Raw genomic sequence first — 15,000 nt, 5'->3', positions numbered from 1 at the left:
TAACCTGGACAACATATTATGCAGCATTTTTTAAGTGCAAGTTCAATATTTTTTAAAGCCAACAATTAAGTCGTTTAATACATGAGGGATCTTTTTTACGCCCTTCTCTGATTAGGTGTGTGTGTGGGGGGGGGGGGGGGGGCTATCATGATGCCATGAACACAGGCTCGAATTCAAGATTTTGTCTTCTTCATCACGTCAAAGTGAGCCGCTCATGGTGGGAGGAGAGGCCTTTTATCTCTTTTCATCTGTTTTCCCTTTCCAATATGATTTCATCTACAGCTTTTCCCCGTTCATCTTCCTGAACTGAAATGACCTATAAATTCGTCGCCCCCCCCCCCCCCCCCCCCCCCCCCCCCCCCCCCTCATCCCTCAAAATCATAAATTAAATATGAACACAACAATTCACTGGGTGGAAACATTACAATCGGAAATATATTTATCAAAAGGGCAAAGAGATACACATACACATTATGGTGGATTTAGACCGAGGCCAAAAGGAGAAAAATCAAGTTTTGGATACAGATAAGTTATAGATAGATAGATAGATAGATAGATAGATAGATAGATAGATAGATAGATAGATAGATAGATAGATAGATAGATAGATAGATAGATAGATAGATAGAAATTTAGAAATTAAGTCAGATACAGCAAAAGGTGGACATAAAATCTACAAAATCATGGAAGACATAATCTAAAAATCATGGAAGACATAATCTATGCACCTCGATAGGAGACGGTGACTGAAAATTGCAGGCAATATCCCTGCTATATTATTTATTTTTGGACAAGGTCTTCACTTTTCCCCGCCAGCAATGTTCTGCCTCAAGATCCATATTCAGAAAAGTGAGTGGAGCAGGCAGTTAAGTTGATAATAAAAAGATGGTGGATAGCTCATACGGTAGAGTCACGCTCTCCCCGGTATGCGGAGTTGTCGTACCAGTAAGGTCGTGGGTTCGGGCCCCCACCGCCGCCGCGAAGTTTTTATGTCTTCTGGTACTTTCCTACTCACTTCATTTCTTGTTAAGACCCATAATATGATAGCTCTAGAAGGCCATGGTTGTCTCTTAAGCTCGTTTCACTATCTGTACCGCGGCGTTTAGAGCAGGGCATCTGATTTTGCACCCCAGACGCCTAGCAAGGAGTTAAAGATGATAACAAAACCAGAAAGAACAGATTTAAAAATTATTTTTAAAAATACGAAGCGAACAAATTGTTGTATTTTGTATTAGTAACAAGACATGTTTCATAAGGACATTTCCCTCCACTGGGCTAACATGAGATTGGTGTCTTTACCAAATAGACAACAACAACAACAACAAAAAAGGTTTTACCACAAAAAAAAGATTTGTTTGTGAAAAGGGGTGGGGGAGGGGTCTTTTTGGTATTCAAGGAAAAGTCTTCAAATTCATTAAATGGTCGCATGAAAGTAAAGTTCACAATACCTTTAAAAAAATAAAACAAGAAAAAAAAAAAAAAAATTAAAAAAATAACTAACTAGTGTGACATTCCTAATATTCAAGACCTTGTACTTGAAACCCAAAATAGCAGAAAAAAATTAGATTAGCACAATATTGTTAGATACTTGATAAGTCATGGCGACTTTTAAAACTTATCAAAATATTTTGATTGTTCCCCGAGTACATATTACGGATGGGCCCGGGGAGGGGAGGACAACCTATGTACATTACTCAAGTGAAATTATTTAGATTTAAAATTTATGAATTTCTCAAATCTCAAAAAAAAATAAAAAAATAAATAAACATGATTTTCAGTGTGCCAATTAAAATAAAGATTCGAGTTAACAGCTTTTTGGTCACTTTATCAGCACAAAAAAGCCTCTTGTGCAATAAACATACAGAGTTAAGGTCTCAGTTAAGTCTTATGTCTTTGTGTTAATGTATGCCATGTATGAATTAGATGTTATAAGTAATACAATTTTATTTTCCGGTTCCGCAAAGATCCTGGCCAGGCGAAGAGACGGTGTTCGTCTCGATCTAGATACATCTTCTGACTTCCGGTTCTTCCTTTTATCTAAGCCAATTGTCTTACATTTCCTGGCGCTTAAATGATGTCTCATGTGCGTTGCATGCGCCGTTAACCTCTCCAAAAGAAACACAACTAATTAAAATTTTGGACTTATTTCACAACGGATAACCCACTTGTATATTTAATTATTTAGACACAATTGTTTTATCGTATCGTATCGTATCGTTTAAGAGCTAATTAGTTCTAAAATATCAAATTAAGAAATTAAGGAGCAGGCACCGGTGTAAGATAAAGAACTGAAAGAGTTCTAAAAACCTTTAATTAAACTTTAAGACCATGTAATGACCAAACGAAAATTTCGGAAAAAAGATCAAGAACAAAATTTGGTGATAGATCGTTTGCTTGTTTCGGCCCCAAGATTTGGAATGAACTACCACGTGGTCTGAGGGAGTGTAAGTCTTTACCTACCTTTAAAAAGAATCTCAAGACACATTTTTACTGTATTTGTTTTTATTGACTCTATGAATCCTTGATTTGGCTATGAATTTATTTTGTTTTCTTTTTTTTTTTTTTACTTAAAATTGATAATTTATATTATAAAGTGCCCAGAGCTTGTGTTTTACACGAGAATGAGCGCTGTATAAATGTGTATTATTAAATGTTCTGTGTAACTTTTATGCATAGACACAATTTATCAATTTTACTAAGACATTGATTCGTATTTCATGACACTTTTATTTACACTTGCTGTCATCTTATTGTATTTTTTAAAAAAAGGAGTCCTAGTCCAACATTTAAAAAAATATAATACGGGATGGACCACTCGTCCTGAAAACCGACCAATTATCGATAACCCATGTAACCACTTACTCTCTCTTTCATTTTAATAAAATAAAATAAATAATTAAGCAAAATTCCCTTTATTCATCCCATATGTGAAAATTATCTCTAAGGTCTATTCCAAGGGAAGAGAGGAATAACCCAGGCGTCAGCCGCAGTGCAGCGCTGCAAATTGAGCTAGGGCGAGGTGACTTGCTCAAGGCCACACAGCGCAGCGGCGAGTGATCGAACTCGGTACCTTTCGGATACGAAGCAGAGACCGTACAGCTGAGTCACGCTGCCCCATTTACCCAATAATGTCGATTGCTTTCCAATGGTCCTGGAGTTACGGTTGCTAAAACTAATCGAGTCAGTGTGCCATAATGTTTTGTAATGTTATCTTATTATTTGCATTAAAAATACATTTGTAGCACATATTATTAAGAATTATTTTTACCAACGTTTAAAGCTCAATAAGGATACTTACATTTGCAATTTTTTTAAATGATAAAAGATGGCCTAAATAAGCTTTTACATGTTAAGGTATATTATGATGACAGCAAGTGTAAATAAAAGTGTCAATAGTTTTGAGAAATTACGGTGGGATAGTCAACTTGTCCTTAATATACCGTCCAAATATGATGTGAATGTGAATTGAACAATTTGCCTGAGCAACCTGCATTAAACATAGTATGTATCTTCAAGCGTTATTTTCAAACTTGAGTGGATGAGGAAAACAATATTTGAAAAAAAAAACCCAACTAAATCCAAACAAAAAATGATTTAAAGCATGAAGGTGATTAATATCTTTGTGTTAAAAGAGAAAGGAGTGACAAAGTAAAAATGCATAATAATACATTATATTAAAACAGTGCATAACGAAATGAATAGCGGTAGAATGAGTGGGCACTGCGTGAATACAATGTACCATCAATGAATTAATGATTAAATGATTAACGAAATAAAAGAACGAATGAATAAATTACATGAAATGGATAGACGAATGACGAGTTATAAATGAATGCATCAATCAATAAGTCAATCAATAATGTACAGAAAGAAAATTAAGGTGAATAGCTCACAACCCACTGCATAACAAGTTCGAAAAAAAGCTTCAATAATATTACGTTTTTGTTTTTGTCTTTAAGGGTTTTACGGCGCTTGCGACACATTTAGATCATTTCAGCGCCAGTAAAAGAAAGTAAGACAAATGGGAATGGTACAAATGGGGACCAGATGTAGATTCCAAGAGCATATCATTGTTGTGTATAATTTGAGATCAGCTTAGTCTCATTCAGACACAAGCACAGGATCCCACCAGGAGGAACATACTCAAATACTTACATTATATATTGAAAAGAACATATAATAATACATAACAGAGAGATGATTTACAATAAAAAAAATTTCATCTCCCAAAACTTTAACTTTACATTTGACTGTTTCCCCCTCAGGCAAGAGGAGAAAAAAGAGAGAGAGAGAGAGAGAGAGAGAGAGAGAGAGAGAGAGAGAGAGAGAGAGAGCGTTATATATATATATATATATAGAGAGAGAGAGAGAGAGAGAGAGAGAGAGAGAGAGATAGAGAGAGAGAGAGTGAGAGAAAGATATATATATATATATATATATATATATATATATATATATATATATATAGAGAGAGAGAGAGAGAGAGTGAGAGAAAGAGATATATATATATATATATATATATATATATATATATATATATATATATATAGAGAGAGAGAGAGAGAGAGAGAGAGAGAGAGAGAGAGAGAGAGAGAGAGAGAGAGAGAGAGGTGCTAACAATTTATGTTTGGAGAGAACAAAACAATGTTAGTATGCTTGGTTAGTGCCGCCTTCACCCAAAAGACAACATAAAAAAAGTGAAAATTCAAATGTCAATAAGCATGACATAAATATTCTCTTCTTTGTCCCATCTACCTACTTCTAATACTCATCATCATCATCATCATCATCATCTACCCATCATTATCACCACCACATTCACAAAATCACAACATTCAAGAGTTAAAACAAAGCTAAAGCGAGGCAAAAGCAACTAAATTTAAATTAGGAAACATTAGTAGGTGGGGGAATAACAGTGCAATGATAATTTAGGGGGGAAAAAAGAAAAGAAATGAAAGGAACTAACAAAAGAGCAGTTTTTACCATGCAACAATGGGAATACATTAGGCATCGTCATGCAAACATCTTGATCTAGAGAGAGGAAAAAAATAAACATAAATGAACAATTCATGCAACGATATCTCCAATTAAGAGACTCTGGCTTAAGGAGGCTGCCATCACCATCCATGGAGCTCTGGCTCTGCTGGCCAGGGAGTGCTGGGGACACAATTTCTGAGGGGGCAGAGGGCACGTGGCCCAAAAGGCGGCACTGAAGTGGGACGCACAACCGAGAGGGATTGGGGATAGGAGACCTGACGGAATGAGAACTTGGCACATCCTTGAAGATAGAAGGTGTACGAGGCTCAGATGTGAGAAATGAAACCTCCTTGAATGTAGGACGTGTATGAGGCTCAGGTGTGAGGACTTGGCGCCTCATTGAAGGTTACGAAACTCAGACTAACAATGTTGCCGGAGTAGGAACCAAAACTCCCTAGTATGTAGGGGCATCTCCTAATAGATAGGAGTATTTTGGATATGGATGCTCCCGCCGTGTAGAGGTGCAAGGCTGCGGCCGGTGACGTGGTTGGCAAGGCTTAGTCCGTACATCCTGCTGCCGATGCAGGCACAGGCTGGGCTCTGTGTGTCGGTCCGTAAAAGACCCACGGATTCAGCCCTGGTATTGTTACAGCACCTTGGTGTTGTTTGGGACCAAGCCAGGGGGATTTGTCTGGATGTCGGGAATCCGATGTCGATCTGGCAGGACCATAAGGAAAACCGGGATAAGAAGGTTGTGGGTCGCGCCAATAGAAGCTGCTGCTGCCATCATCAAACAGTGGATCTGAGATTTGTCCGTATTATATACCCACTGCAGAGCAAGCGCTGCAACGTTTATAGACAATATGGTTTGTCCAGACTATATACAGCAATGAGTGTTCATAGTCAGTAGTTGCATAAAATTGTGTTGTGTCTGTAATTTGGAAGTACGCATAGTTTTAAGACCAGTACAGCTCTATAATTCAGTTTTAAGACAATGAACAGTTGACTTTTGTTGACATATCAATACGATATAATTTAACGAGACCAGGTATTATTCTGACGCCTGGGTTATTCAAGTATTCCCTTGCAATAGACCCTAAAGACAAAGTTCACCTTGGGAATGAATAAAGGGAATTCTATCTTTTACCTATTAATATATCTTTTTAAAAACATAAAATTGAGAGAACACCCCAGGATGACTTGAGATTATGTGACCAGTGTTAAGATCGACTCACTGCTAAGGTTAAGTTAAAAAAAAATTGTGTCGAGCGATTTTGGAGAGGAATTACTAAACATAAGCATAGTAAGCATAGGATGTGTAACAATAAGATGCTGCAGATGCTGCTGGTCGACTTCCCTCGATGGGAGGTTGATGTTGTTTTCGACAATGTACAATTACAATTACAGCCAAGGAGTCTTTTGTTGTTGTTCTATTTTTTTTTTTCAAATATGAGCGGAGAGAATGAGTTTTCTTTTTTTTTCATAAAGAATAAAAATATTTCTATCAATCCAAACACAGAACCTATTCGGTGTAAAGCAAGAACACTGCGGCACAGCACAGTCAAAGGATAAATCAAGCTAAACACAAATTAATTATAAGATAGGTACAACGTCTTAATAACAGAAGCAAAATTCTACAACATAAACCTTGGTACGGTTTCAAAAGTACAGGAGGGTTAACGACTGATCGTTTCATTTAGTCTCTCTTTGGCTTTGTGTCTATGAGTCTCATGACACTTAGATAATTTGAGATGAAAGGCAGGTTGATGAAAAGTAACTTTACACTTGTTGGGTCAACTTCTTTAGTCAAGGACATTGTGTTGAACGATTGTAGTGTTGTAGTGACCTGAAATCTGAGAGAGAGAGAGAGAGAGAGAGAGAGAGAGAGAGAGAGAGAGAGAGAGAAGAGAGAGACGGGGAGAGGGAGAGAAAGCGGGAAGGACAGGAAAAGAGAAAAAGATAGAGAGGGAGAGAGAGAGAGAGAGAGAGAGAGAGAGAGAGAGAGAGAGAGAGAGAGAGAGAGAGAGAGAGAGAGAGAGAAAGAGAGAAAAAAAAGAAAAGAAAAAAAAAAAGAGAGAGAGAGAGAGAGAGAGAGAGCGCGCGGGGGGGGGGGGTGCAGACATACAGATAGACAATATCTATTCAAATATTTATTATTAAATCTAAAATAGCATGCATTACAGTTAAGTTCATGCCCTAGTGTCTGATGTTAAATCACTACATAAGCATCTACAACTTGCAAACACAGAATGTTACAGGAGGGGAAACATAATGACCAAAATGTATTATACAGTATAGAAATATATATATATATATATATATATATATATATATATATATATATATATATATATATATATATATATATATATATATATATATATATATATATATTAAAAATAACAAACGAAGACGACGAAAACGTGGATGATAGTGATGATGGTGATGGTGTAGGTGATGATGATGATGATGATGATGATGATGATGATGATGATGATGATGATGATGGTCGTGGTGGTGGCGGTGGTGGTGGGGGTGGAGGAGGAGGAGGAGGAGGCGGAGGAGGAGGAGGAGGAGGAGGAGGAGGAGGAGGAGGAGGAGGAGGAGGAGGAGGAGGAGGAAGAGGAGGAGGAGGAGGAAGACGAGACGTTTGTGGCATGGTTGTATTGTTTTTGATGTTTTGTTGTTGCTTCTGTTGTTGCTGTTGATGAAGATGATCTCGTCTTAATTTACATTTACACGTCTATCTATATATTTATATATCTATCTGTCTATCTATCTATCTATCTATCTATCTATCTATCTATCTATCTATCTATCTATCTATCTGTCTGTCTGTCTGTCTGTCTGTCTGTCTGTCTGTCTGTCTATCTATCTATCTATCTATCTATCTATCTATCTATCTGTCTGTCTGTCTGTCTATCTATCTATATATCTATCTATAGATCTATATAGATATATAGATATCTATCTATATATATATATATATATATATATATATATATCTTCCAAACATACATGAAACACAAGATCTCAAACTCTAAATTGCTCATAGTCACGTCCAAAATACACACGTTTAAATACATGCGCGCAATCATAACCATACACACATACGCGCACGAATTCGAGATGACCATATTCAAAGAATTAAAAATACTTTTATAAATAATTTCCTTTAGTTACTAGACGTCTATACATACTAGCACTATCCTACATACGATCTTCATTTTATTCATGATAAAGACTTGGAGATAGGTGACTACTAGGAACAGGGGTGGGGGGGGGGGGGGTGTCTCATAGAACAGTTGGGGGAGCACTCGCTTCACCGAGATGGACCCCGGTGAATTCAAGATGTTTTTTTCTACAGAAAAAAAATGAAAGTAAAAGGAATTTTGGCTGATGATCAAAGAAAAATAAACATAAAAAGAGGACTGAGACGTTTACTTGGTAGTTACTTAAGTGTCTTGTAAAAAGATGACGCAACACAACATAAAACAATTAGACAATAATTAGCTAGAATCATTTGAGCTTAGTGTCTACACCAGCCTTGGGTCACAAACGCAGAAGAAAAATTAAGACAAAAGGGATAGTTCACAAAAGAAGATCCCAGATATTATATTTATAATCGTGTATGTGTTTAACTTACGGCACCCAACATCATATTTGACGCTAAAGTTCATTTAATTTGGATAAACAAACATGAAAAGCGCATTGTCATAGGTTCAACATTTGATTGAAGGTTTTAAAGATGGGAAACATCTTCAGTGACATAATGTTTACCATAGGAATACAACGTGATTGTGCTGATGTAAAATGTAATATTGTAAACAATCCATTTCTATCGGGAAAGCAAAAACAATATATTCATCGTTTAACTCAGAGATTAAAAAGACATTTCAGAAAATGTGCTGATAATGAATGTATGTGATAAATAAATGATGGTGTATGATTGAGGTGAATAAAAAAACAAACTGGGAGTCTTTTTTTTTATTATTAATTTTTTTTTTTTGTAAATGACGTTTGGGAGTGAATGCAAATGTTCAGTTATAAAATAAAACAGTACGTTTTGGTTCCAGTTTTTAGACAATGTTAGGAACCGCATAACATTTTGCGAAAGAAACTTTAGTTCGACTTTTTGATTAACTGGTTAACGGTCGTACTCTGAATAAACTTGTAATTAAAAATTTGGCCAGAAAACTCGTCCTTCAAATATCAATCGATTTGAATGACCCTCATGTTGGCAAACACTCTCAAACCTGGGATTTCGCGAGGTCCCAAGTTAGAGAGTTTTGCCAAGATGAGGGCCATTTAAATCGATCGATACTAGAAGGACCAGTTTTCTGGCCAAATTTCTTTCAATACGAGTTTTTCCAGAGTACGACGAATAACTGGTTAAAATTCTTTAACTTTGATGTCAAAATCACTTTCTAAATTTACGATCGCAAAAAGTTTGTGGCTCCTCCAAACTAAAGATTAGAAGACTCACCGGTATGTATTCTAAAATGCTGCTGAAGGTGGGATAGCTGTTTAAAGCCTTTGTCACAACACTGACAGATGTACTTGCGCTCGTCTGCGGAAAACAGAACGAGAAATTGGAACGATATTGGGGCGATATTAATTATATCTATAAAGTAACTTTTACGTTGATAACTTAAACACGGATTGTAACATTTCATTTAGAAAGTAATTTAATTTAAGATTGCATTTGATATTTACAAACAACTGTGACATTTCATTGAGAAAGATTTTTATGATCACATTTACATTAATATTAATTTGTTCCGGTAAAGCCTAATGTGACATTTTATTACGAGAGATGTATTTTCCGCTACAATTAATATACTTGACAAAAATATATTAAAGACTTAAAAAAAAAAAAGCAACTAAACCAAAAGTAAATGACATATGTTACGACACATATGAGAAAGACATTTTTTCGGCATGGCCCACTGCTGGAATATATTATTTCAATGGCATAATAATTAAGCTAGTAACACTAATATCGCTGTATTAAAACTTCATTAAAATCCATCTATTTAATCATGCACCCTGACCAGAACAAATGGTATCCATCGATAGTACTAGCCAATAATTGGGCCACGTCAATAATATTATTGTAAGACAATAATCTCATGAATCATCCCCTAATGTGAGCCACTTGAGATGAGTTTATTCATATTTAACTATTTATTATACGCACTGTGTAATGGATAATACATTGTTACTTATGTTGGGAATTTAAGGAACACTTGGTCCATTTTGAAGGCATATGACTGATATGATATATTTGTAAAGACGTATTACTGCTTTGATATACTTGTAAAGACGTATTACTGCTTTGATATATTTGTAAAGACGTATTACTGCTATGATATATTTGTAAAGACGTATTACTGCTTTGATATACTTGTAAAGACGTATTACTGCTTTGATATATTTGTAAAGACGTATTACTGCTATGATATATTTGTAAAGACGTATTACTGCTTTGATATACTTGTAAAGACGTATTACTGCTATGATATATTTGTAAAGACGTATTACTGTTATTATATATTTGTACAGACGTATTACTGAAATGATATATTTGTAAAGATACATTACTAATATGATATATTTGTAAAGACGATGAAGATACGTTTTATATTTTGATCTGAATGAATGTATTATGAATTTGAATCGTATCAAATCTTTGAAAGGAATGTTCTGAAGTGATAAAACACTAAAATGGCAACTTTTAATTGGAACAGAGCCAATTATGGTCATGAAAGAAGTATGCTGATGTTCAATATCAACTTAAATCATATAATATTGTCACAAAACCAATAGATACAGTGTTATAAAGATCAATTCCCGAATTCCACACACGCCAGCTCCATCCCTAATAAAGTTTATTTTGATGACGATTCTTATTCACATCAAATAAATTAGGGAGGTGTAAGATCAAAATAATCAAAGAATAAAAACAATCAATTTTTTCTCAGTAACTAGATATAACACAAAATGCAATAAATCTTCCAACTCAACACGTTTAATTATGGAGTTTATTCGAATACATTTTGACAAAAATACTCATTAGATATTTTTCATTGTAACTTGTCTGAGAACCAAAGTTACGTCTTTGTTTCAAATGCGTCATTTCTTTATATTATCACATTCTACGATTGTGTCATAAGTTTACGTCATTAGCAGCTGCAATTTTGTAACACGACAAACAACCAAATATCGATTCTTATAGCGAATTCTATGTATGCAATGTCAAGACAAATTTGGATATTCCGATCAGGTGACGTATAATAATAAATATGGCTGCGCAGTCTCTATGGACGCTTGCCATGAATGTGTGCGTCACTTCCGAGTTTGTCAGTCTGTTTCTATTACCCAGTTAGTAATTTGTGAGTATAAGATAAGATAAGTGTTATGATGTTCATACAAAAGGGGTGAACACATCATAATATATATATATATATATATATATATATATATATATATATATATATATATATATATATATATATATATATATATATATATATATATTTATATATTTATTTTTTTTTAAAGAAGGAGATAAGAAAAGTAAAATTGATTAAAAATTATCGAGCGTAGTACCGTGTTTATGGTACCCATGAATGGCGAATGAATGTCTTTACCGTTACTGTGATTAGACAAGGTGTGTGAGATGGTTATTATTATTAATATTATTATTATTATTATTAATTTTTTTTTTTTTAAATTATTATTATCATCATTATTATTACTATTATCATTATTATTATTATCATCATCACCATCATCATCATCATCATCATCATCATCATCATCATCATCATCATCATCATCATCATCATCATCATCATCATCATCATCATCATCATCATCATCATCATCATTATTATTATTATTATTATTATTATTATTATTATTATTATCATTATCATTATTATTATTATCATCATCATCATCATCATCATCATCATCATCATCATCATCATCATCATCATCATCATTGCCCATAAAGTTTTTTGGTTAGGTCAGCAGTGTTCAGGATGATAAAACTAGCGCAACATTTTTGTTCAATAATGATTTAACTATTATTATTAGTTCGGAAAAAGAAGTATGGTAATATACAACATACAACTTGAAATTTTGACAGCAACACATCAAAATTGCCCAACCGGTTTGGAGCCACCGCCGTGACACGCCTTGGCAAAACGTTTGTGAGATCATAACAGCTTTCGAAATGCAACTCTTCAATTAAAAACGACAAAGATGGAATTGTATTCAATGCCAAAACAAACAACAGATAAGAAGATTTAACCAAAGAGACAGTTTGGAAGACTACTGCATTTCAAAGAAAGAAGAGGACGCCATCATTGCATTGAGGAGTATGTAATGCTCAATAAAAGCGTTTAAATGAAAATCAAGCCGGAACAAGAGGCAATATTCCTGATATCATTTGTGGAAAGGAAAAAGCATATCTTAATCAACCACTCAACTGTCATACTCTGGAAAAACTCTTATGTCAAAATTTGGCTAGAAAACACTTATACTGACCGATTTTAAATGTCCCTCATCTTGGCAAAGTCCCAGGTTTGGGAGGTTTTGCCAAGATGAGGGCCATTATAATCGATCAATAGTTTTCTGACCAAATTTTAAAATACGAATTTTTCAGAGGTACGGCAGTTTCCTGGTTAGATTAAGAATTAAAACGGTGAAGAATTTTTGTTAGTAATAAGGGGACATGCATACTCATAAAAAATATTGACACAAATATTCAATTTTAATATTTCATAAACTATATTTGGACTTACGTTATTATTATCTATGACCTGATAAATAATTAAATGTCAAATAATGTGGTCCCATTTTAGATACGAATTACGAAAACTGTGTGCTGATTTAGCAAAACCCGACGGACGTGGCGAGGGCTAGTTTTTAGATACGCGCGAATAAAGGTGAAAAATCGTTGTCTGAATGATTTTTCGTTTTTTATTTAATCGTTTCTATTATCTATCCACCTACACTCTCAGGGAGGATTTTATATTTTGAAGCTTATAGATAATTTATTTAGGTGTTTACTTCTGAGCCAAACCTCAACATATTATAAGTATGTCTTGTCTTTAAAAGCGATGTTCTCCGTTTCTTACTTTTTGACCTCCTGCCTTCAAATGTGAACAACTTCGACCTAATTAAAATAATTACAAAATTCAAACCGCATTTTGTTAAGAAAATGCCTCTAGTCGAATATGTAATTATATTTGATTCGAATTTTTCCGACTTCCGACGGATTTTGCCAGATAACCACACAAATTCCCACCGTCATATTTAAATGAAAAGGGGAAAAACTTAAAAAGTTCACAATGTCTTTTTTTTTCAGGCCCGTCTTTACCGTGCATCAACGTGATGTGTTTTTTGTTACAACTGAAACCTAAAAGCTAACATCTTTCCGATGTTTGATATTTCACCTAAGACGACCAATTTAGCTATCCATTCAGATTATTAAATCGCATTATGCTAAGCATAATCGCCTACTTCAAAACTCTGTCTCAAGTGGCTCAAATCAAGTCAAGTTTAGGTTACACGTTTTGAATAATGACTTTTCGCGTTTCACCATTTTTTAAACAAATAAACTTTAAACTTCGATTAGTTTTCTAGCGCAAGTTGTATCTTTATTTTGCCAATTTCTTTCGTGCAACTCTACACAACGAATTTATCAACCCCACCAATTTAAAGACTAGATTCAATCACAATGCTAAAGCTACGACTAAATAACAGGAATGCAACACTCACCAGTATGAATACGAAAATGCTGCTGCAAATGTGAAAGTTGCTTGAATCCGCGGTCACAGTACGAACAAATGTACTTCCGTTCTCCTACAGGACAAAAATTGATAATACAACCAGGTTTGCAATTGTTTTTGAGCTTTGACTCTTGTTTGTAATTCTACGACTAAATTCTAAATTCTAAGATAATCTAAGAATTCATCAAAGTCCCATTTTTGAAAAAAAGCAAAACAAGGACCTATAAACAAGACGAAGAACTTCATTTTCTCATCTTTTCACACAGATAAACTCAAGCCAAAACCAAATACATTGAATTTTATTACGAAACTGTTCGTGAATAAAGTAACCCCTTTATATCAAATTTCAGTTAAGAAGAAAAAAATCCTCATGCAACAATAAATATAAACTCAATTCCGGTACCTCATTTTAAGTTTTCATATTCAAACATAATGGTTGGTAAATGTTGGATTTTAATCGATGTGAAACAAAAATCTAACTGAAATAATTCAGGGGATAATTCGACGTTCATTGTATCTCTGGTTTCTAAGTTGTCCTTTACTTGATAAAATAAAGAAGAAAAAAAAAGAAGAAAAAAGAGAAGACCTGCAAGATGAGAGGCCTCGAAAAAAATGCAACTCAAAAAAGTTGCTACATCCAGTTAAACAATAAGTCACTGGGTGGGGAATTAATCCAGAATTATTATGCAAAATTATCACCAAAACAGAAAATTACATCTATATGTTCTAATTGCCAACTTATCTGGACGTATTGCCTTAAGTATATAATACCAAACCATCACACCACCATTATCATAATTGTTTGCGGTACATGTGTTGCCCTTATATGAATTTACAAATGATCTTTGAAGATATTTCAGTTTCTGTTCTTATTTATAAAAAGTAAAAGCCTTTGATCACAAAGACGGAGATTGGAAAATAACTTCATCCAGAAGTTTTCTTTTAAACTAGACTTTTAGATTTTGACACCAGTCTGATAAATATTTTTCAAGCTCAACTTTGATTGGGTAATTAAGTTGGTTTACCGCTAACAACCATATTTCAACATTTTTCTGTTTGCCAATATTGGGAGATTTGAAAAGCTGAGAAATAAATCCCACTCCTGGAGAAGAAAAAAAAAAGGTGTGCTCTTACTAATTTGTTGCGGAATTTTAGCAATGTCGATAAAATTAATTTTTCTTTGAGTTGCATATATTTCTGGTCTACCACGATTATAGTT

The 15,000-nt window shown here is 34.3% G+C and overlaps 1 protein-coding gene across 24 annotated transcripts in view; it reads right to left on the bottom strand.

Annotated features, from left to right (window-relative positions):
• Positions 1–15,000, bottom strand: part of LOC144970990 (uncharacterized) — a 74,941-nt gene that overhangs the window by 17,275 nt on the left and 42,666 nt on the right. For 6 of the 24 annotated variants that reach the window (XM_078911261.1, XM_078911245.1, XM_078911243.1 and 3 more), the window contains 2 exons: positions 13,771–13,854; positions 9,464–9,547 (listed from right to left, as the gene is read on the bottom strand). The exons of 7 other annotated variants lie outside the window; for them this stretch is intronic. In XM_078911261.1, the coding sequence (XP_078767387.1) occupies positions 9,464–9,547; positions 13,771–13,854 (168 nt within the window). Of the gene's footprint in view, positions 1–4,983; positions 5,032–9,463; positions 9,548–13,770; positions 13,855–15,000 lie in introns of all 24 variants that reach the window. 11 more of the 24 variants (XM_078911255.1, XM_078911249.1, XM_078911257.1 and 8 more) reach the window with 3 other exon arrangements.

Source organism: Berghia stephanieae, chromosome 4 (assembly GCF_034508935.2).
Source record: "Berghia stephanieae isolate SIO BIC M18660-M18661 chromosome 4, UCSD_Bste_1.3, whole genome shotgun sequence".
NCBI classification, from domain to species: domain Eukaryota; kingdom Metazoa; phylum Mollusca; class Gastropoda; order Nudibranchia; family Aeolidiidae; genus Berghia; species Berghia stephanieae.
Note: the sequence above shows the minus strand (reverse complement) of the source record. Positions and strands in the feature narration are given on the sequence as shown.